At 35.3% G+C, this 22,739-nt stretch overlaps 1 protein-coding gene and 1 pseudogene across 7 annotated transcripts in view; one reads left to right on the top strand and one right to left on the bottom strand.

Annotated features, from left to right (window-relative positions):
• Positions 1 to 22,739, top strand: part of PHKA1 (phosphorylase kinase regulatory subunit alpha 1) — a 323,836-nt gene that overhangs the window by 190,002 nt on the left and 111,095 nt on the right. For all 7 annotated transcript variants that reach the window (XM_077146161.1, XM_077146162.1, XM_077146159.1 and 4 more), the window contains 2 exons: positions 2,172 to 2,281; positions 3,234 to 3,378. In XM_077146161.1, coding sequence (XP_077002276.1) covers positions 2,172 to 2,281; positions 3,234 to 3,378 — 255 coding nt within the window. The remainder of the gene's footprint in view (positions 1 to 2,171; positions 2,282 to 3,233; positions 3,379 to 22,739) is intronic.
• On the bottom strand, positions 9,580 to 10,150 carry LOC143671174 (small ribosomal subunit protein eS8 pseudogene; annotated as a pseudogene).

Here is a 22,739-nt window from a genome sequence, read left to right on the forward strand (position 1 = left end):
AAAAAGAAATTAACCCAACATTTAGAGATCATACCATTCTACACATGCAATCATTAATTCTTAACATCATCACATAGATGCATGATCATTATTTCTTAGTACATTTGCATTGGTTTAGAAGAACTAGCAACATAACCGAAAAAGATTTAGAATGTTAATATAGAGAAAAAAATAAAAGTAATAATAGTAAAATCAAAACAAAACAACACAAAACAAAACAAAAACCTATAGCTCAGATGCAGCTTCATTCAGTGTTTTAACATGATTACTTTACAATTAGGTATTATTGTGCTGTCCATTTTTGAGTTTTTGTATCTAGTCCTGTTGCACAGTCTGTATCCCTTCAGCTTCAATTACCCATCGTCTTACCCTGTTTCTAACTCCTGCTGAACTCTGTTACCAATGACATATTTCAAGTTTATTCTCGAATGTCCGTTCACATCAGTGGGACCATACAGTATTTGTCCTTTAGTTTTTGGCTGGATTCACTCAGCATAATATTCTCTAGGTCCATCCATGTTATTACATGGTTCATAAGTTTATCTTGTCTTAAAGCTACATAATATTCCATCGTATGTATATACCACAGTTTGTTTAGCCACTCTTCTGTTGATGGAGATTTTGGCTGTTTCCATCTCTTTGCAATTGTAAATAATGCTGCTATAAACATTGGTGTGCAAATGTCCGTTTGTGTCTTTGCCCTTAGGTCCTTTGAGTAGATACCTAGCAATGGTATTGCTGGGTCGTATGGCAGTTCTATATTCAGCTTTTTGAGGAACCGCCAAACTGCCTTCCACAGTGGTTGCACCCTTTGACATTCCCACCAACAGTGGATAAGTGTGCCTCTTTCTCCGCATCCTCTCCAGCACTTGTCATTTTCTGTTTTGTTGATAATGGCCATTCTGGTGGGTGTGAGATGATATCTCATTGTGGTTTTGATTTGCATTTCTCTAATGGCCAGGGACATTGAGCATCTCTTCATGTGCCTCTTGGCCATCCGTATTTCCTCTTCTGAGAGGTGTCTGTTCAAGTCTTTTTCCCATTTTGTAATTGGGTTGGCTGTCTTTTTGTTGTTGAGATGAACAATCTCTTTATAAATTCTGGATACAAGACCTTTATCTGATATATCATTTCCAAATATTGTCTCCCATTGTGAAGGCTGTCTTTCTACTTTCTTGATGAAGTTCTTTGATGCACAAAAGTAGAACTAATAATTTTTATGTGCATTCTTGCCTCTCATGATTAGATGATATTACTTTTTTTAGAAGACTATTATTTGTTTTGGTTTGCTAAAGCTATCAGAACGCAATATACCAGAAATGGGTTGGCTTTTATAAAGGGAATTTATTACATTACAAGTTTACAGTTCTAAGGCCAAAAAAATGTCCAAACTAAGGCATGAGAAAAAAGATGCCTTGATTCAAGAAAGGCCAATGTCTTGTTACATGGGAAGGCGCATGGCTGGCGTCTGCTTGTCCTTGTTCTGATTCTGTTGCTCCTAGCTTCTAATGCCAAATGGTTTCCTCTCTCAGTGTCTGTGGACCTTCACTTAGCTCCTCTGGGACACAACTTTTGCGTTCTGGCTTGCTTAGCATCTCATGGAAAGGTCATGTCTTCTGGACTCTGCCTGTGTCAAGCATCTGATCTCTCTGCCAGCACACCAAGCATCTCCAAATATCTGTGTCTTGTCAACTCTAGAGCAACTGTTCTCCAAGCATCTGCATCTGAGGTTTCTCCAAAATGTTTCCCCTTTTAAAAGACTCTGTTAATCTAATCAAGACCCACCTTGAATGGGTGGAATCACAACTCCATATAATCAAAAGTCCACACCTACAACTGGATGTGTCACTTCTTCATGGAAACAATCCAATCAGAGTTCCCTATCCTAAACAATAGGTCTGTACCCTCAGGATTGGATCAGAATTAAAACATAGCTTTTCTGGGGTACCTTATATTTTCAAACAAGTATAAAGTCTTTAAGCACAGAGATAATTACCTCCTCTTCTTATAAGACCCCACAGTGCTTTTGTGTGGCCCTGCAAATATCATAGGCACTAACTTTGAGATACAGAACTTTGTCTAATCAAGAAATATAAAGCTAATACAACAAAACTTTGCTGATTTAATTTGTGCACTAAAAATAACTTTACCGTTTCTAAATTCTGTCTCAGGATGCAACAGTAGAATGAAACTCAGCGGACGACCCTACAGACACATGGGAGTCCTTGGAACTTCAAAACTCTATGACATTCGAAAAACTATCTTTACTTTCACTCCACAGGTAGGTGGAATAAGCTGGAAAGTGAGATGAATGGAAATAAAAACAAACATTGAAGAAATAAAACATTTACTAGAGTCAGGACAAGTGTCAAAGAGATCCACAGGGCTTTGCACATGTTACGTTGCTCAGTAAATTGTTTAGTTGAACTGAACTGAACTTGCAGTCCAGAGATATGCCAAATGATGCATCATTGTAGAAACAGTGACATTTTACAAATGTTAGCATATGTACAAAAGTATTCTTTGCTTTAAAAAGTTATAAATGAGACTGTATTTGTCCTTTATAAACGAAATATTCCAAGTTTTTTTCACTACTGACTTACGTGTTTTCTTTATTTTGAGTAAGGGTCCCTTTTTGTATGCTTGGAATTGAGTATCATCTTCAAAAAAAAATAGTCAATACTGTTTTAGCTATGATAATAGACATTGTTAGCCTGTTGTTTATTAGCCCACACAGTACAGTAGCAAATTTGATTACATGTATGTTTGGGAGGAGAAACTGTTTTCCAGAAAGAAAGCCTAATGCCACCCCCCCTACACTGTCATCTTGCATCTGAAAGTGCAGCTGATCTATAGATGAAAAAGTCATGCACTGTTGGTTCTATTCCTGATCTTGCCATTTGCTAGTCATATGATTTTGCTAAGCTGCTCAACCTCTCTTTAGCTTTATTTATCATCTTTTAAAAAAGAAAGGCCCTCATTGGGTTGTTATAGGATTAAATGAATTTATAATTTTAAATACATTTTGTAGACTATAGCACACTGTAAAAATGTGAGAAATTATTGTCATATGTAACAGTTGATCACCAGATATATTGGGAAGGATTAGGCAGTATATTTTGGGTATCATTGCCTCTGTGACATCTCATATACCCTTGTAAATATTTGAGGAAATTAAAATACAATAGATCAAAGAGTAAATTGTTCTAAGCTGTTATATTTCTTTTTCTCAGTTCATAGACCAGCAACAGTTTTACCTCGCTCTGGACAACAAAATGATAGTGGAAATGCTTAGAACAGACCTCTCTTATCTCTGTAGCCGTTGGAGGATGACAGGCCAGCCCACCATAACTTTCCCCATCTCACACACCATGCTTGGTAAGGACCATGTTAGGCAAGGAATGAATGCAGTTTTGAAATAAATTGTATGTTTAGCTCTTCAAAATTTTATCAGGTATTTTCCCAGGAGTTGTATATTAGCTCCTATTTGGTGCCAGGCACTATTCTAAGTATTGGGGATATAGGGATGAATAAAATAGAGAGGTATTTGCTCTCATGGATCTTATATTTTGGAAGATAAAGGCAGACAATAAATATGTAACATATAAACCAATATACAAGAACATTTCAGATAGTTTGAGTAATGTGATACAAAAAATGTAACAGAGTAGCTTGTTTGGAGGTTACTTTGCATCATTGATTTTTAGGTCAATTTGCGGAAACTTTATTAATACAGTCTTTTTAAGACTGTAGTACTACATTCTGCATCTGTCTTATTTGCTTCAGTGGAGCCTCCAGACTTTATAGATAAGTTCCCAGGCTTCTCTTTCCAAGGCCTGTCAAACTGAAGCAGTAGTGTCTGGCAGAAAAAAAATGAAAAGGATTTTGGTTTATCTTTCCCTTTTCGGCTGGGCTTTCTGACATTGCTTAATTGAAACTGGGTGAAAGACTTTATTGTTCTCTCCATTACTAGAGGATAGGAGCCAACACTGAAGTGATTGCCTTCTTTCTGTGTCTCCGTTATTGCTTCCAAAGGCCTGTTTCTACTGCCATAGTACATCAAATTCCTTTTCATTAGAGCAGAATTCCTTATCATGAATCATTCAACCTCCAGACAGACTTTTAGGGGTTTTGGTCACATCTTAAAAGCGCTTAACACCGTTTAAGAATTACCACTTTCCCAGAGTTATCTTCAGAAAGTGTAAATTCTAACTGGTGAGGTAAAGCTAATACACAAGAATAATAGAAAATAATTCAAGACAGTATATAAAGAAATACTAAACCATTAGATTAGTATTTTACAGTACAGAAAATCAAGCTGTCAAAGGAAGCTTATTGACTGAGATGGGACTTTTTCTGCCTTTTGGAATGGGTATGAGGAGGGAAGAAGGAAAGGTACTTTAGATGAAGTGGGAAATACCATGAGTGAGGCAGGAATGAGCTTGATTTGTGAGAGGACAGAGAAGAAACCAATGTGAATAGAGTGGGGCTTGCATGTTGGAATATAATGATAAACAAAATTTGATCATTGAGATGGAGTCAATTATTAAGACCTTGAAAATAAGCAAAGATATTTAAAACAGATTTTCTCAGAAGTCTGAAACTGTTTTTTACATGGGCAGGCACCGGGAAACGAACCCGGGTCCTCTGGCATGGCAGGCAAGTATTCTTGCTTGCTGAGCCACCGTGGCCCTGTCAAAGTTTTTGAGAAAAGAATGACATGATGAAAGTGATGTTTAGGGAATATTGGTTTGGTGAGAATATACATTATAGTGAGGAGAGACTGATGTCAAGGAAACTAATCCAGATGGGGAGATGAGAGGATGCACTGAATCAGTGGTAGTAAAAATGGAGTGGGATAGAAGGATATGAGTCATTTTAAATAACACCTGCAGGTCAGGTGTTAGATTAACTAGATATGAAGGATGACTCAAGATAACACCAAGGTTTAGAGACCAGATAAATGATGCTGCCATTAGTAGAAGCAGAAAAATTTTATGGAAATAAGCCAGTTGAGAAAGGACATGTTGAGTTTGTTGTGACAAAGAGATTTCATAGTTGAAATACCCAATAGTTGGGTATTGATATGAGATATACAGTCACAGCTTAAGATTTAGAATAAAAGTAAAGATCTGGATTTAAATCACACAATTTTGATACTTGGTATGTGTTGCCCAACAAAAACAATAACAACAATAGCAATAATAATAACTACAATATTTATTGAGTTCTTTCTCTCTGCCAGGTGGAGTGTTTTCAGTTCATTATTTAAAAATCTCTACAGCACTATTCAAGTTGGTTATGTTAATAGCCCCATTTTATAGATGAGAAAGCTGACTTGTCCAAAGTAACAAAGCTAGTAAGAGACAAGGTCAAGTTTCAAACCAGGTCTCAGTCCCCAGAGCCCATATTTACCACAGCAGTGTGTTTTGCCAGTAGAGGCTATTTACAAATGATATCTCTAAAATGAAAGTAGGTGGAAAGATGGAAAATAAAGAAATGTGCAAAGTTATATTGTGTAAATGCTAACAAAAAGAAAGCAGTGGTGGCAATATTAATATCAAAATTAATAGAATTAAAGGCAAAACCCAGTAAATGGGACAAGATTGGTGAAAGTTACAGTATACCATGATGACAAAACACTTATGAACTGTTATCTACTGAATAATATCAATGAAATGTATGAAGCAAAAATTTAGAAAGCCTTAAAGTACAGGGACAATATGGCAAAGTTACTGTACAGTCATACTAGGAAGCTGTAGTGTAATTATCAGAATATCAAAGACTAGTCATAAACAACATTAAAGATATAGAAGATATAACAATGAAAAACCCTGACTTTCAAATTTATGGATACATATATATAACTCCTGTACCCAAAAGACCAAATACACTTTCTTTTCAAATGCCCAAAGAATGAGTCTTTTTAATAGCAGAAATTATGCCAACAATATAGTCAGACATATGACATGAAGCTAGTTAACAAAAGAACAGCAAAAAAAAAAAATCTGACCATGTAGGAATTAATATTTTTCCAAGTATTTCTTAGATGAAACAGAAAATCAAATTTGAATTTACATATTTTTAACATCTTTATTGAGATATGATTCACATACCATACAATTACCCATTTAAAGTGTACAATTTAATGGTGTTTAGTTTATTGACTGATATGTGCACCCATCACCGGTTTTAGAACATTTTCATCACCTCAGAAAGAAAACCCTTACCCCCCAGTTATCACCCTCATCTCTACCACCCACACCCTACCCCACCCTAAGCAACCACTAATCTATTTTCTGTCTCTATTAATTTCCCCATCATGAACTTTTCTTGAGTTTACCTGCTAGGTTGGTCTTTTGTGACTGGCTTCTTGTGTTTAGCATCAAGTTTTCAAGGTTTATCCATGTACTAGCATGTATCAGTATTTCATTCCTTTTTACAGCTGAATAATATTCCATTATATGGATATACCACAGTTTATCCATTTGTCCATTGTTGAACGTTTGTATTGTTTCCACCTTTCAGCTATTTTATGAATAAGGCTACTGTAAACATTCCTGTGTGAAGTTTTCACATGGACATATATTTTCATTTGTCTTGGGTGTATACCTAGGTGTGAAATTTCTGGGTCACATGGTAATTCTGTTTAACTGTTTGAGGAACTGTCAGACTGTATGTTTAAACATTTCACGAACTGCCAAACTGTTTTCCAAAGTGACTGCAATATTTTAGAGTCCCACCAACATTGTATGAAGGTTCTGATTCCTCCACATCCTTGCCAACACTTGTTGTTATCTGATTTTTTTATTGTAACTATCCTAGTGAGTGTAAAGAGGTATCTCATTGTGGTTCTGATTTGTAAAGTCCTGATGACTGATGATGCTAAGCATCTTTTCTTGTGCTTATTGGCCATTTGTGTATCTTTGAGGAAATGTCTATTCATGTTCTTGCCTATTTTTCAATTGGATTGCTTATCTTTATATTACTGAGTTGTAAGATTTCTTTATATAGGCTAGATGTCAATCCTTTATAAGTTATATTATTTGCAAATACTTCTCCCATTCTGAGCGTCATCTTTTTGCTTCTTCATGATGTCCTTTAAAAATCAAAGATGTTTAATTTTGATGAAGTGCAATTTATCTATTTTTTTTTATTTTGTTGCTTGTGCTTTTGGTGTCATATGTAAGAATCCTTTGTCAAATACAAGGTCATGAAGATTTACCTCTATATTTTCTTCTAACAGTTTTATAGTTTTTTCTATTACATTTAGATATTTGTTCCATTTTGAGTTAATTTTTCTATATGATGGGTTAACAGTTTGAGTTCATTCTTTTACATCTGTTGTCCCAACACCATTTGTTGAATAGACAATTCCGTTTACCAGTGTTTGTAGTAAGTTTTTTAACTGGGAAATATGAGTCCTCTTCCTTTATTCTTCTTTTTCAGGATTGTTTTAGCTATTCTTGATCCCTTGCACTTCCATATGAATTTTAGAGTCAGCTTGTAAATTTCCACAAAGAAGTCAACTGGAGTTCTTATAGGGATTGCATTGAATCTCTATGTTAGATTAAGAGGTATTGTCATTTTAACAATGTTAAGTTTTCTGATCTGTGAAGATGGAATGTTTTCCCATTTATTTAGATCTTTAATTAATTTCTTTCAACAATATATTACGATTTTCAGAGTATATTTTTTACTTCTTTTGTTAACTTTATTCATAAGTATTTTATTTTTTGAATGGTATTCTGAATGGAGTTGTTTTCTTTCCTTTTCGAATAGTTCATTGCTGGTATATAGAAATGCGATTGATTTTTGTGTATTAATCTTATATCCTGATCTTTGCTGAACTTATTTATTCTAATATATTTTTAGTGTATTCCTTAGGATTTTCTATATAAGATCAAGTCATCTGTGAATGGAGTGGATAAAATTTTCCTTCTCCTTCCCAATCTGGATGCCCTTTATTTCTTTTTTGCATAACTACCCTAGCTAGAACTTCCAATACAATATTCAATACAAGTGGCAAAGGGTGGACATCCTTGACTTGTTCCTGATCTTAGGAGGAAAGCTTTCAGTCTTTCCTCACTGAGTATGATGTTATCTGTAGGGCTATAAATGCCCTTTATCATTTAGAAATTACCTTCTCTTTCTAGTTTTCTGAATATTTTATCATGATGGAGTATTGGGTTTTGTCCAGTGCTTTTTCTACATAACATATTGTTTTGTTTTTTATTCTATGCATATGATTTAATTGCATTAATTGATTTTTGGATGTTGAAACAACCTTGCATTCCTGACACAAATCCTACTTGGTCATAGTGTATAATTCTTTTTATACATTGCTGGGTTTGATTGACCAGTATTTTGTTGAGGATTTTGCACCCATATTCATAAGATATTGGTCTGTAGTTTTTTTGTGTGCGTGTGATGTCTTTGTCTGGTTTGGGTATCAGGGTAATACCGACTTCATAAAGTTAATTGGAAAGTACTGCATTCCCTTCTGTCTGGAAGAGTTTGTGAAGAATTGATACTAACTCTTCCTTGAATGTTTGGTAGAATTCACCAGTGAAGCAAAGTGGGTTTTCCTTTGTGAGTAATTTTTTTTTTAATTTCTGATTCGAACTGTTTACTTATATAGGTCTATTCTGAGTATCAGTTTCTTCTTAAGTCAGTTTTCGTAGTTTGTATTTGTAGGAATTTTTTCATTTCTTCTAAGTTATTTAATCTGTTGGTGTACAATTGTCCATAGTATTCCTTATAATCCTTTTTATTTCTGTAAAGTCAACAGTAATGTTCCCCTTTAATAGGTAACTCTAGTAATTTGAGTCCTTTCTTTTTTTCTTGGGCACACTAGCTAAAGATTTGTTGATTTTTCTTGATATTTTCCAAGAATCAGCTTTTGGTTTTATTGATTTTTCTCTATTGTTTTTCTATTCTGTTTCATTAATTTCTGCTCTAATCATTATTATTTCCTTCTTTCTGCCTTCTTTCATGTAGTTTGCTCTTTTTCCACTGTCTTGAGATGGAAAGGTAGGTTATTGATTTGAGACCTTTTCTTTTCTTTCTTACCATAGGCATTTACAAATGTTCCTCTAAGGACTGCTTTAGCTATATCCCATGATTTTGATGTATTATGTGCTTATTTTCATTTATCTAAAATTATTTCCTGATTTTCCTTTTGATTTCTTCTTTGACTCATTGGTTATTTGGGAGTGTGTTTAATTTCCACATTTTTGTGAGTTTCTCTCATTTTATCCATTATTGATTTCTAGTTTCTTTCCACTGTGAAAGGAAAATATACTTTGTATTGTTTCTCTCCCTTTAAATTTAATGAGGTTTGTTTTATAAAACCTAGCATATGGTCTAGCCTGAAGAATGTTCCATGTACTCTTGAGAAGAATGTATATTCTGTTGTTGGATAGAGTGTTCAGCAGATGTCTGTTAGGTCTGTTTGATTTATAGTGTTGTTCAAGGCTTTTCTTTCCTTGTTGATCTTCTGTCTAGTTGTTCTGTCCATTATTTTAAACATAGAACAATAAACACCTTTATTACATTAGCTAGTATGGGAGGAAAGATTTATTTGCCTTTTTGGGCCTTGATTTTCCTCAGATAAAACTCCAACTCCTTGCCTTCTAGCACATAGCATCTACTAGGCCACACTGGCCTGGCCTTGAAGCAATGAAGGCAAGAAGCTTGCCCTGCTGGAACTGCTCCTCAAGAAGACTGCTGATCTTGGCATTCTTTTTCCTTTCATCATATTTCTTCTGAATTTTCTTTGATCGTTTTTTGTTTAAAATTTCTTCTTTCTCAGGAATTAGCTTGGCCTCCTTGCAGCCCAAGGGCAGAGAATTGTTCTTCACAGAGTCTTGGTGCACACCAGCTCATTATTGAATACATTGTAGACAACATCCCTGACCCTTCTTTCGTGAGTACAACACTGAGATCCCTAGGAGAAGTTCCCCATATCCAGCCTCAGGGCATGGTACTTCTTGTTGCTTCCTCACACCCGAACTGTGTGTATGCAACAGGGGCCAATCTTTGTGTTGGCAGCCAGATCTCCTAGCTCATGCTTCTGCTTCTTGTGGTAAGGCTTTCTCTTGCCCCCAGTCTTGCAGCGCTTATGCCAGTTGTCCTGGGAGATGCCCATCGCACGGTGCTGACTGGAAAAAGGAAACCTGTTTTATCTTTTTTTTCTTTGTATGCTGTATGACGGGTCACATTTCATTCTTTTTCCATGTGAGTATTCCCTTATTGCAGTACCATTTGTTGAATGTTCTATCCATTTTTGAAAGTGGGGTATTGAGGTCTTCAACTTTACTGTTGATTTGCCTGTTTCTCCCTTCATTTCTCTCATTTTGTGCTTCAAGTATTTTGGTGGTCTGTTATTTGCTGTATATATGTTTATAATTGTTATCACTTCCTGACCCTTTTATTATTATAAAATATCCCCATTTATCTCTAGCAACATTTTTTGTTTTGAAATCTATTTTTTCTTATGAGTGTAGCCACTTCTGCTTTTCTGTGGTTATGATTTGTACAATATGTCTTTTCCATCCATTTATTTTCAATCTATTAGTGTCTTTGAATCCAAAGTGTGCCTCCTGTAGACAATACCAGATCAGGTTTTTTTTTTTTTTGCATGGGCAGGTACTGGGAATTGAACCTGGGTCTCCATCATGGCAGGCAAGAATTCTTCCTGCCAAGGAACCATGGCCCACCCTGGATCATGTTTTTTATCCATTCTGATAATCTATGTCATTTGATTGTATTGTTTAATTCATTAACATCTAATGTTACTTTACAGTTGAATTTCTTTCTGCAATTTTACTTTTGTTTTCAGTATGTCACATATTTTTTATTCCTCTACTTCTTCCCTACTTCTTCTTTTCATATTGAGTTAACATTTTTTTTTCATGTGCTTTTTTTTTTTTGACTTTTTTTTTTTTTTTAGAGAAAGGGAGGAAGGGAAGGAAAGACAGAGAGAAGGAAGGAAGGATAGAAGGAAGGAAGGAAGAGAAACATCTTTAAACATTTTCTTGTTTTTATTATATTTTGTTTGTTTGTTTGTTTTTTTACATGGGCTGGGGCCGGGAATCGAACCGAGGTCCTCCGGCATGGCAGGCAAGCACTCTTGCCCGCTGAGCCACCGCGGCCCGCCCCCTTTTTTTTTTATTAATTAAAAAAGAATTAACAAAACAATTAGAAATCATTCCAATCTACATGTACAATCAGTAATTCTTAATAACATCACATAGTTGCATATTCATCATTTCTTAGTACATTTGCATCGATTTAGAAAAAGAAATAAAAAGACAACAGAATAAGAATTAAAACAATAATAGAAAGAAAAAAAAACAAAAAAAAACAAAAACAAAAAACCTATACCTCACATGCAGCTTCATTCAGTGTTTTAACATAATTGCATTACAATTGGGTAGTATTGTGCTGTCCATTTCTGAGTTTTTATATCCAGTCCCGTTGTACAGTCTGTATCCCTTCATCTCCAATTATCCCTTCTCTTTTTTTTTTTTTTTAATTAACGGAAAAAAAGAAATTAACCCAACATTTAGAGATCATACCATTCTACACATGCAATCATTAATTCTTAACATCATCACATAGATGCATGATCATCATTTCTTAGTACATTTGCATTGGTTTAGAAGAACTAGCAACATAACCGAAAAAGATATAGAATGTTAATATAGAGAAAAAAATAAAAGTAATAATAGTAAAATCAAAACAAAACAAAACAAAACAAAACAAAAACCTATAGCTCAGATGCAGCTTCATTCAGTGTTTTAACATGATTACTTTACAATTAGGTATTATTGTGCTGTCCATTTTTGAGTTTTTGTATCTAGTCCTGTTGCACAGTCTGTATCCCTTCAGCTTCAATTACCCATTGTCTTAACCCTGTTTCTAACTCCTGCTGAACTCTGTTACCAATGACATATTTCAAGTTTATTCTCGAATGTCCGTTCACATCAGTGGGACCATACAGTATTTGTCCTTTAGTTTTTGGCTGGATTCACTCAGCATAATATTCTCTAGGTCCATCCATGTTATTACATGGTTCATAAGTTTATCTTGTCTTAAAGCTGCATAATATTCCATCGTATGTATATACCACAGTTTGTTTAGCCACTCTTCTGTTGATGGAGATTTTGGCTGTTTCCATCTCTTTGCAATTGTAAATAATGCTGCTATAAACATTGGTGTGCAAATGTCCGTTTGTGTCTTTGCCCTTAAGTCCTTTGAGTAGATACCTAGCAATGGTATTGCTGGGTCGTATGGCAGTTCTATATTCAGCTTTTTGAGGAACCGCCAAACTGCCTTCCACAGTGGTTGCACCCTTTGACATTCCCACCAACAGTGGATAAGTGTGCCTCTTTCTCCGCATCCTCTCCAGCACTTGTCATTTTCTGTTTTGTTGATAATGGCCATTCTGGTGGGTGTGAGATGATATCTCATTGTGGTTTTGATTTGCATTTCTCTAATGGCCAGGGACATTGAGCATCTCTTCATGTGCCTCTTGGCCATCCGTATTTCCTCTTCTGAGAGGTGTCTGTTCAAGTCTTTTTCCCATTTTGTAATTGGGTTGGCTGTCTTTTTGTTGTTGAGATGAACAATCTCTTTATAAATTCTGGATACAAGACCTTTATCTGATATATCATTTCCAAATATTGTCTCCCATTGTGAAGGCTGTCTTTCTACTTTCTTGATGAAGTTCTTTGATGCACAAAAGTGTTTAATTTTGAGGAGTTCCCATTTATTTATTTCCTTCTTCAGTGCTCTTGCTTTAGGTTTAAGGTCCATAAAACCGCCTCCAGTTGTAAGATCCATAAGATATCTCCCAACATTTTCCTCTAACTGTTTTATGGTCTTAGACCTAATGTTTAGATCTTTGATCCATTTTGAGTTAACTTTTGTATAGGGTGTGAGAGATGGGTCTTCTTTCATTCTTTTGCATATGGATATCCAGTTCTCTAGGCACCATTTATTGAAGAGACTGCTCTGTCCCAGGTGAGTTGGCTTGACTGCCTTATCAAAGATCAAATGTCCATAGATGAGAGGGTCTATATCTGAGCACTCTATTCGATTCCATTGGTCAATATATCTATCTTTATGCCAATACCATGCTGTTTTGACCACTGTGGTTTCATAATATGCCTTAAAGTCAGGCAGCGCGAGACCTCCAGCTTCGTTTTTTTTCCTCAAGATGTTTTTAGCAATTCGGGGCACCCTGCCCTTCCAGATAAATTTGCTTATTGGTTTTTCTATTTCTGAAAAATACGTTGTTGGGATTTTGATTGGTATTGCATTGAATCTGTAAATCAATTTAGGTAGGATTGACATCTTAACTATATTTAGTCTTCCAATCCATGAACACGGTATGCCCTTCCATCTGTTTAGGTCTTCTGTGATTTCTTTTAGCAGTTTTTTGTAGTTTTCTTTATATAGGTTTTTTGTCTCTTTAGTTAAATTTATTCCTAGGTATTTTATTCTTTTAGTTGCAATTGTAAATGGGATTCGTTTCTTGATTTCCCCCTCAGCTTGTTCATTACTAGTGTATAGAAATGCTACAGATTTTTGAATGTTGATCTTGTAACCTGCTACTTTGCTGTACTCATTTATTAGCTCTAGTAGTTTTGTTGTGGATTTTTCCGGGTTTTCGACGTATAGTATCATATCGTCTGCAAACAGTGATAGTTTTACTTCTTCCTTTCCAATTTTGATGCCTTGTATTTCTTTTTCTTGTCTAATTGCTCTGGCTAGAACCTCCAATACAATGTTGAATAATAGTGGTGATAGTGGACATCCTTGTCTTGTTCCTGATCTTAGGGGGAAAGTTTGAGTTAACATTTTAATGTAGTTTTGATTTCATTAATTATTTTACACTATATTTTTCAGTAATTTTTAAATGGTTGCTCTAGGTTTACATCTTAACGTATCTGAATCAGCCATCAATTGATACTAGTTTAATTACTTCTATATAATGCTATTCCATTTTCCCCCTTTTGTCTTATGATTATCATATATATATAGAGAGAGAGATAGACACATATTATTAGTTGAAATCATATCCCCACAAAGACATATTCAAAACCTAGACCCCAGACCTGTGGATGTGAACCCATCTAGAAATAGGATCTTTGAAGATGCTATTCATTAAGGTAAGGCCAAACTGGATTAGGGTGGGCCTTGATCAAATATGACTGGAGTCTTTATAAGCAAAGGAGATTTGGACATGGTAGGAGGAGACAGATACAGAGAGAGATATCCACATGATGGAGGCAGAGATTGAGTTATAGATTTTGGCAAGCCACCATCACAATGCTACAGACCTCAGAGAAAGCATGGTCTTGCTGACACTTTGATTTTGGACTTCTAACCTCCAAAACTGTGAGACGATAAATTCCTGTCATTTAAGTCACCTCTTCTGTGGTATTTGTTATAGCAACACTGGCAAACTAAGACACATATTACATCTATTAATGTTACAAACCCAATAGTACATTGTTATAATTACCACTTTATCGTCTGTCATTATTTCCTCAGTCCATTACAGCTTTGCTCCCACACATTTGTCCTGTTATTGGCAAATATTTTCCACACACATTACACTTATATATGTTATATGTCCAACAATGTGTTCTATACATATTTTTGTATATAGTTGCTTTTAAAATCAGATAAGAGAAGAAAGGAAAAATATGCACTTATAGTGTCTCTTGTAATTATGTAACTATCTTTACTAGTACTCTTTTTTTTTGGATTCAAATTACTGTCTGGGATCATTTCTAAACAGCCCAAAGACATCCATTAATATTTCTTGTAGGGCAGAACTCCTAACAACAAATTCTCTCAGTTTTTGGTTATATGGAAAAAATCGTTATTATGCACTCATTTTTTTACTACTGCTTTTCTGGATATTGGATTCTCGGTTGAAAGTTTCATTTTTTTGAGCACTTTTATTACGCTGTACCACTGCCTTCTGGTCTCCATTGTGTCTGCAAAAAAGTAAGCTTTTAATCTTACTGTGGTTCTCTTATAAGTGACACATCATTTTTCTCCGCAGCTTCCCAGACTTTCTCCTTGTCTTTCATCTTGAGTGCTGTTACTATGTTGTGTTTGTTTGTAGATCTCTTTCAAATTATCTTACATGGAATTCATTAAGCTTCCTGAATGTGTAAGTTATATTGTTTTTTAATAAATTTGGAGAGTTTTTAGCCATTTTTCTTTGAATATTTGTTCTCTTTTTTCTATCTCCTTTCTTGGTATTCTTATTACATGTATGTTGTTGTGCTTAATGGTGTTACATATTTCTCTGAGGCTCTGTCCACGTTCATTCATTCTTTTGTCTCTCAGTCTCTGGCTTGCACTATCTCTATCGATCTTGCTTCAAGTTCCCTAATTCTTCATTCAACCAGCTAAGTTTTTGAGCCCTTCCCATGACTACTTTTTCAGCTATTGTGCTTTCCAACTCCAGAATTTTCATTTGCATGTTTTTATAATTTCTACTTATTGATAGTCTCTATTTGATGTGATATTGTCATCATGCCTTTCTTTAGTTCTCTATTTAAAGCAGTTTATTGAGATATATTCACACACATAAAGTTGATCCAAAGTGTACAATCATGGCTTTTAGCATATTCAAAGAGTTGTGCACTCATCACCAAAATCAAATTTAGAACATTTCCATTACTCCAAAGAGAAAAACCCTATACCACTTAGCAGTTACCTCAATGCCTCTATACTTCCCCAACCCTAAATAACCACTTATCTATTTCAGGCTCTATAAATTTATTTATATTGATGTTTTTTATAAATGAAATAATACAATGTAGTATTTTGTGTCTGGTGTCTTTCACTTAGCCTAATGGTTTTTATTTAATTCTTTTTTTATTTAGGTAAGTTGTAGGTTTATAGAAACATCTTGTAAAAAGTACAGTGTTCCTAATACCTGCTTATTGTTGACATTTTGCATTAATGTAGTACCTTTTTTGGAACTGATGACCGAATATGAGAATAATACTGTTAACTATAGTTCATAAGTGTATTGTTTCCCCATATATCACCATATTATTAACACCTTGTATCAGGGTTGTACATTTGTTGTAAATCATAAAACAACATTCTTATACTTGTCCTGTTAACCTCAGTCCATCATCCACAAAAAAGTTGACTTTGTTATATAGTCTCAAGTTTTATCTTCAAACTTTCATTCTAATTACATACACAACCCAAAACTTACCCTTTCCACCACATTTATATACAAAACTCAGCGCTGTTAATTATACTCACAATAATGTGCTACTGCACCACCATCTATTTCCAAATCTTTACACTCTAAATAGAAATTCCAATTTAACATCAGCCCCCCATTTTCTACCCCCAGTCTATCCCCTGATAACCTATGTTCTAGATTCTAATTCTATGAGTTTGCTTATTGTAATTACTTCATATCACTGAGATCGTACAATATCTGTCCCTTTGTATCCGGCTTATTTCACTCAGCATAATGGTCTCAGGGTTCATCCATGTTGCCACATGCATCTGAAAATTATTCCTTTTTACAGCTGAATAATATTCTGTTACATGTATAGCACATTTTGTTTATCTGTTCATTGGTTGATGGACGCTTGGGTTACTTCCATCTTTTGGCAATTATGAATAATGCCACTATGAACGTTGGTGTGGAAATATCTGTTTGAGTCCCTGCTTTCAGTTCTTCTGGGTATATACCTAGTAGCGGGATTGCTAGGTTGTATGGTAATACTATACTTAGCTTTCCATGAAACTGCCAAACCCTCTTCTGCAGAAGCTGTACCATTGTGTTTCTCTTTCTCTACATCCTCTCCAACACTTGCTATTTTCTTTTCTTTTTTTAATAGTAGCCATTCTAGTGGAAATGAAATGACATCTCATTGTGGTTTTGATTTGCATTTTCCTAATAGTTGAGCATCTTTTCATATAATTTTTAGCATTTGTATATCCTCTTTAGAGAAAGGTCTATTCAAGTCTTTTGTCCATTTTTTGTGTCTGTTTATTTCAAATGTCCTTCTTTATAATTAAAAAAATTATTATTAGAGAAGTTGTGGGTTTACAGAACAATCTTGCATAAAATACAAGATTCTCATATACCACACCAACAACAACAATTGCATTGGTCTGAAAAATTCATTACAAATTTTTTGTAATTCTACTACTTTTTAATAGTAGTTACGTATATTACAATTGATGAAAGATTATTAAAGCAATACATTAACTATTGTCCAGTGTTTACATAGGGCTATTTTCTCCCATATTACCCACCTATTATTATTTTTTGTCATGCATGTCTTTATTATGCTTATACCCATACACTGGATAAAGGGAATATCAGTGGGTGGTGCAACGGTGGCTCAGTGGCAGAATTATCACCTGCCATGCTGGAGACATGGATTTGATTCCCAGTGCCTACCCATGCAAAAAAATAAAATAAAATGAAAAGCAATTATAAAAGGGAATTATAAAGGGGATAATATAAAGGGATTGTACAAGGTTTTTACAATCACACAGTCACACAATAAAAGCTGTATAATTATACAGTCATTACCAAAGATCAGGGCTACTGGATTACAGTTCAGGAATTTCAGGAACTTCCTTCTGATTATCCTAATACAGTAGAAACTAAAAGTAAATATCAGTATAATGAGTCATAAGTCATAATCATTTGTTAAGTCCTAATTTCTCAGTTACACCTCGTCCCTCTCATTTGATCCCATTCTCAATCTTCAGGGATATCTGGGCAATGCCCATTTTAACTTCTTCATACTAGAAAAAGGTGTCAACCTTATGGAGTAGAGGAATGAAACTAGTTGATGTCTTGGAGAGACTGGTACCTCTGGGTTTCAGGGTTTATCTGGCATAAGAGCAATCTGGAGGCTTTAAATTTCTGAAAAAAAATAGCTTACTAAAACTTTTATGGAGTCTTAGATAGAATCCAGGTTATTCTTGAGGGTATTCAGGAATACTGTTGATTTGGGCATGGCAAACTGTGGCAATTTCCATATCTGGCTGAAGCTTGCATAACCATAACCTCCAGAATGACCTCTGGACTCTATTTGACATCTATTAGCTACTGAAAATATGTTGTTTTATTTCTTTTCCCCTTTAGTCAAGAAGGCATTCTCAATCCGATGGTGCTAGGGCCAGGCTCATCCCTAGGAGACACTTCCCACATTGCCAGGGAGATTTACACCCCTGGGAGTTAAGTCCCATGTAGGTGGGGCAGGGAGTGAGTTTACCTGCTGAGTTGACTTCAAGAGAGAGGCCACATGTGAGCAACAAAAAATGTTCTCTGGGGGTGACTCTTAGACATCATTAGAAGTTGGCTTAGTTTCTCCATTGCAGAAATAAGTTTCATAAGAGCAAGCCTCAAGATGGAGGGCTTGGCTTATTAAATTGAGGGTCTCTAACACTTAAAAGAATATCAGGAGTTCTCCAAGTGGGGAGGTTTAATAGTTTCATATTTTCCCCCAGCTCCTCAAGGGGACTTTGCAAATACTTTTTTATTCTCTCCCCAAAATACTCTAGAGTGTATCAGGATATTTGTATAAAATAACAAGATCTCATTCCCTATTCTAGGCTCCATATAATTAGGTTGTTTAAATAAATTGGCCATACAGGTTAAATTAGATAGTATGCTATGGAAAATTTAAATTTTGGACAAAATAAACATTTCTTCCTTTGGTCTCACACCAAAGTTGAAGTTTTAAAATACATCCTTTACCCTGCATTCTAACCAGATCCACTTCATTCATATCTCTAACTGAAGTCTAATCTTTCTTTCCTCTTCTTTAACAGTTTCTGTATGGAGTAATGCTAACTTTCAGAGCTGCAGAACTCTGAGTCTCAGGTGTCACACAGATACCTAAAGTTCAACAACCAGTTATACACAAAGAATGTAGCACCTCAGAATTTAGAAATAACAGTTAAAACTCAGGAGCAAATATGGCTGCTGTAAGAGCTTTTTATCTATGAATCTTTACAATGAGCTTTATTGAATATTCTATGCTCCTTAATGATCAATTGCTTAATCTTTGTCCAGATTCTATCCCCTGATAACCTATGCTGTTTAATTCAATTCTCAGAGTTTGCTCATTACAATAAGTTTATATTAGTAAGACCATACAATATTTGTTCTTTTGTTTCTGCTTCACTCAACATAATGTCCCCAAGGTTCATTTATATAGTTGCGTGTCATGAGGCCTCATGACTTCATTCCTTTCTGCAGCCACTCAGTATTCCATCGTATGTTTACATCACAGTTTGCCCTTTCATTTATCAGTTGACGTACCCTTAGGCCATCACCATCCATTGGGAATTGTGAATAATGGTGCCATAAACAACTGCTTGCAAATGTCTATTCACGCCCCTGCTTTCAGTCCTTCTACATGTATAGCTAATAACAAGGTTGCAGGATCATGTGGCAACCCTACACATAGCCTCCTGTGGAACCACCACACTGCCCTCCAGAGGGGCTGCACCATTCTACTTCTCTACCAACAATGAATAGGTATATTTTTCTCTCCAAATGTTCTCCAGCAGTTGCATCTTTGTGTTTAATTTTTAAACAGTTTTTTTCTCCTTTTAACTGATGCTTTTATTCAATGCAATTTTATTGAGATATATTCACATATCATATAAATCATCCAAAGTGTACAATCAATTTTTGAACATTTTTATTACTCTAAAATAGTAAAAGAAAAAGAACACCCAAAATATCTCATACCTCTTCCCCCCTATTATTTATTCTTTTTATTTTTTGTCCTTATTTTTTTATTTATCTGTCCCTACAGTGGATAAAGGGGGTGTCAGCCACAAGGTTTCATAATGATACAGTCACACTGTAAAAGCTATATAGTTATATAATCATCTTTAAGGATCCAGGCTACTGGAATACAGTTCAACAGTTTCAAGTATTTCCTTCTAGCTTTTCTAATACACTAAAAACTAAAAAGGGATATCTATATAATGTATAAGAATAACCTCCAGAATGAGCTCTCAATACTATTTGAAATTTCTCAGCCACTGAAACTTTATTTGTTTCATTTCTCTTCCCCCTTTTTATCAAGAAGGCTTTCTCAATCCCACAATGCCAAGTCCAGGCTCATCCCTAGGAGTCATATTTCATGTTGCCAGAGAGATTTATACCCCTGGGAGTCATGTCTTATGTAGGGGGGAGGGCATTGCATTTACCTGCCAAATTGGCTTAGAGAGAGAGGCCCACATCTGAACAAGAAAAGAGGTTCTCTGGGGGTGACTTTTAGACATCATTATAAAATAAGCCTAGCCTCACCTTTGCAGGAATAAGTTTTAAACTGGCAAGCCTCAAGATCAAGGGCTGGGCCTATTAAGTTCATAGTCCCGAGTGCATACAAGAATATCTGTAATTCCCTAGATGGAGATGTTTAATATTTCCACATTTCACCCCAATCCTTCATTGGGGCTTTGCAAATACTTTTTTTTTTTAGAGTAAGCATGCGGAAAATTTATTAGATATACATGTAAGAGGACATTCAGGCACTCTCCCAAAGACGGAGTTGAGGGAGGCAAGAAGCAATAGGCAATGTGGGGACATTTGATTTCATAAATTAGGCTTACTTTCCCCCCCCTTCCTTGTTCAAGGCTTTTTCTTCTACCATCCTTTCTTTCCAGGGCGGTGCCTGGTGGTAGATAGTGCATTTGTGTGGGTCGGTTGGCTCTACCCTTCTCCTTAGATGACTCACTCAGATGGATGTTGTTTGGCTTCAGATGGGTCAGTTGCCATTGGGTGTTTCCCATAAGTCTGTGTCTATCATGGGCCCTCCTGTCCTTGACTAATCGTCCTTGCTTAAGAGCCCCTTCATGGTTTTTTCCTTTTTCCCCTCTCTCCCTGTTCTAGCCTGCCTGAACTTCTCCTTCAGGGGGTTCTCACCCCTTAATTTTTTTTTTTTAATTTTTTTTATTAATCAAAAAAAAGAAAAGAAATTAACACAATATTTAGAAATCATTCCATTCTAAAAATGCACTCAGTAATTCTTAGTATCATCACATAGATGTATGATCATCATTTCTTAGTACATTTGCATCGATTTAGGAAAAGAACTAGCAAAACAGCAGAAAAAGATATAGAATGTTAATATAGAGAAGAGAATTAAAATAATAATACTAATAATATATATATATATAAAGGAAAAAGAAAAAAACAAAAACAAAAGATACAAACACACAAACAAACAAACAAAAAACCATATTTCAGGTGCAGCTTCATTCAGTGTTCCAACCTAGTTACATTACACTTAGGTATTATTGTGCTGTCCATTTTTGAGTTTTTGTATCTAGTCCTGTTGCATAGTCTGTATCCCTTCAGCTCCAATTACCCATTATCTTACCCTGTTTCTAACTCCTGCTGGTCTCTGTTACCAATGATATATTCCAAGCTGATTCTCGAATGTTGGTTCACATCAGTGGGACCTTACAGTATTTGTCCTTTAGTTTTGGGCTAGACTCACTCAGCATAATGTTCTCTAGGTCCATCCATGTTATTATATGCTTCATAAGTTTAGTCTGTCTTAAAGCTGCATAATATTCCATCGTAGGTATACGCCACAGTTTGTTTAGCCACTCGTCTGTTGATGAACATTTTGGCTGTTTCCATCTCTTTGCAATTGTAGATAATGCTGCTATAAACACTGGTGTGCAAATGTCCGTCTGTGTCTTTGCCCTTAAGTCCTTTGAGTAGATACCTAGCAGTGGTATTGCTGGGTCGTAATCCATTCTGCCATTCTATGTCTTTTGATTGGGAAATTCAGTCCATTAACTTTTAGTATTATTACTGTTTGGATAATATTTTCCTCTACCATTTTGGCTTTTGTATTATATATATCATATCTGATTTTCCTTCTTTCTACACTTTACTCCATACCTCTCTCTTCTGTCTTTTCGTATCTGACTCTAGTGCTCCCTTTAGTATTTCTTGCAGAGCTGGTCTCTTGGTCACAAATTCTCTCAGTGACTTTTTGTCTATAAATGTTTTAATTTTTCCTTCATTTTTGAAGGACAATTTTGCTGGATATAGGAGTCTTGGTTGGCAGTTTTTCTCTTTTAGTAATTTAAATATATCATCCCACTGTCTTCTAGCTTCCATGGTTTCTGCTGAGAAATCTACACATAGTCTTATTGGGTTTCCCTTGTATGTGACAGATTGTTTTTCTCTTGCTGCTTTCAAGATCCTCTCTTTCTCTTTGACCTCTGACATTCTAACTAGTAAGTGTCTTGGAGAACGCCTATTTGGGTCTATTCTCTTTGGGGTGCGCTGCACTTCTTGGATGTGCAAATTTAGGTCTTTCATAAGAGTTGGGAAAATTTCAGCGATAATTTCTTCCATTAGTTTTTCTCCTCCTTTTCCCTTCTCTTCTCCTTCTGGGACACCCACAACACGTATATTTGTGCGCTTCATATTGTCATTCAGTTCCCTGATCCCCTGCTCAAGTTTTTCCATTCTTTTCCCTATAGTTTCTGTTTCTTTTTGGAATTCAGATGTTCCATCCTCCAGTTCACTAATTGTAGCTTCTGTCTCTTTAGATCTACCATTGTAGGTATCCATTGTTTTTTCCATTTTTTCTTCTTTGTCCTTCACTCCCATAAGTTCTGTGATTTGTTTTTTCAGATTTTCTATTTCTTCTTTTTGTTCAGCCCATGTCTTC

The sequence above is a fragment of the Tamandua tetradactyla genome, chromosome X (genome assembly GCF_023851605.1).
Source record: "Tamandua tetradactyla isolate mTamTet1 chromosome X, mTamTet1.pri, whole genome shotgun sequence".
NCBI classification, from domain to species: Eukaryota; Metazoa; Chordata; class Mammalia; order Pilosa; family Myrmecophagidae; genus Tamandua; species Tamandua tetradactyla.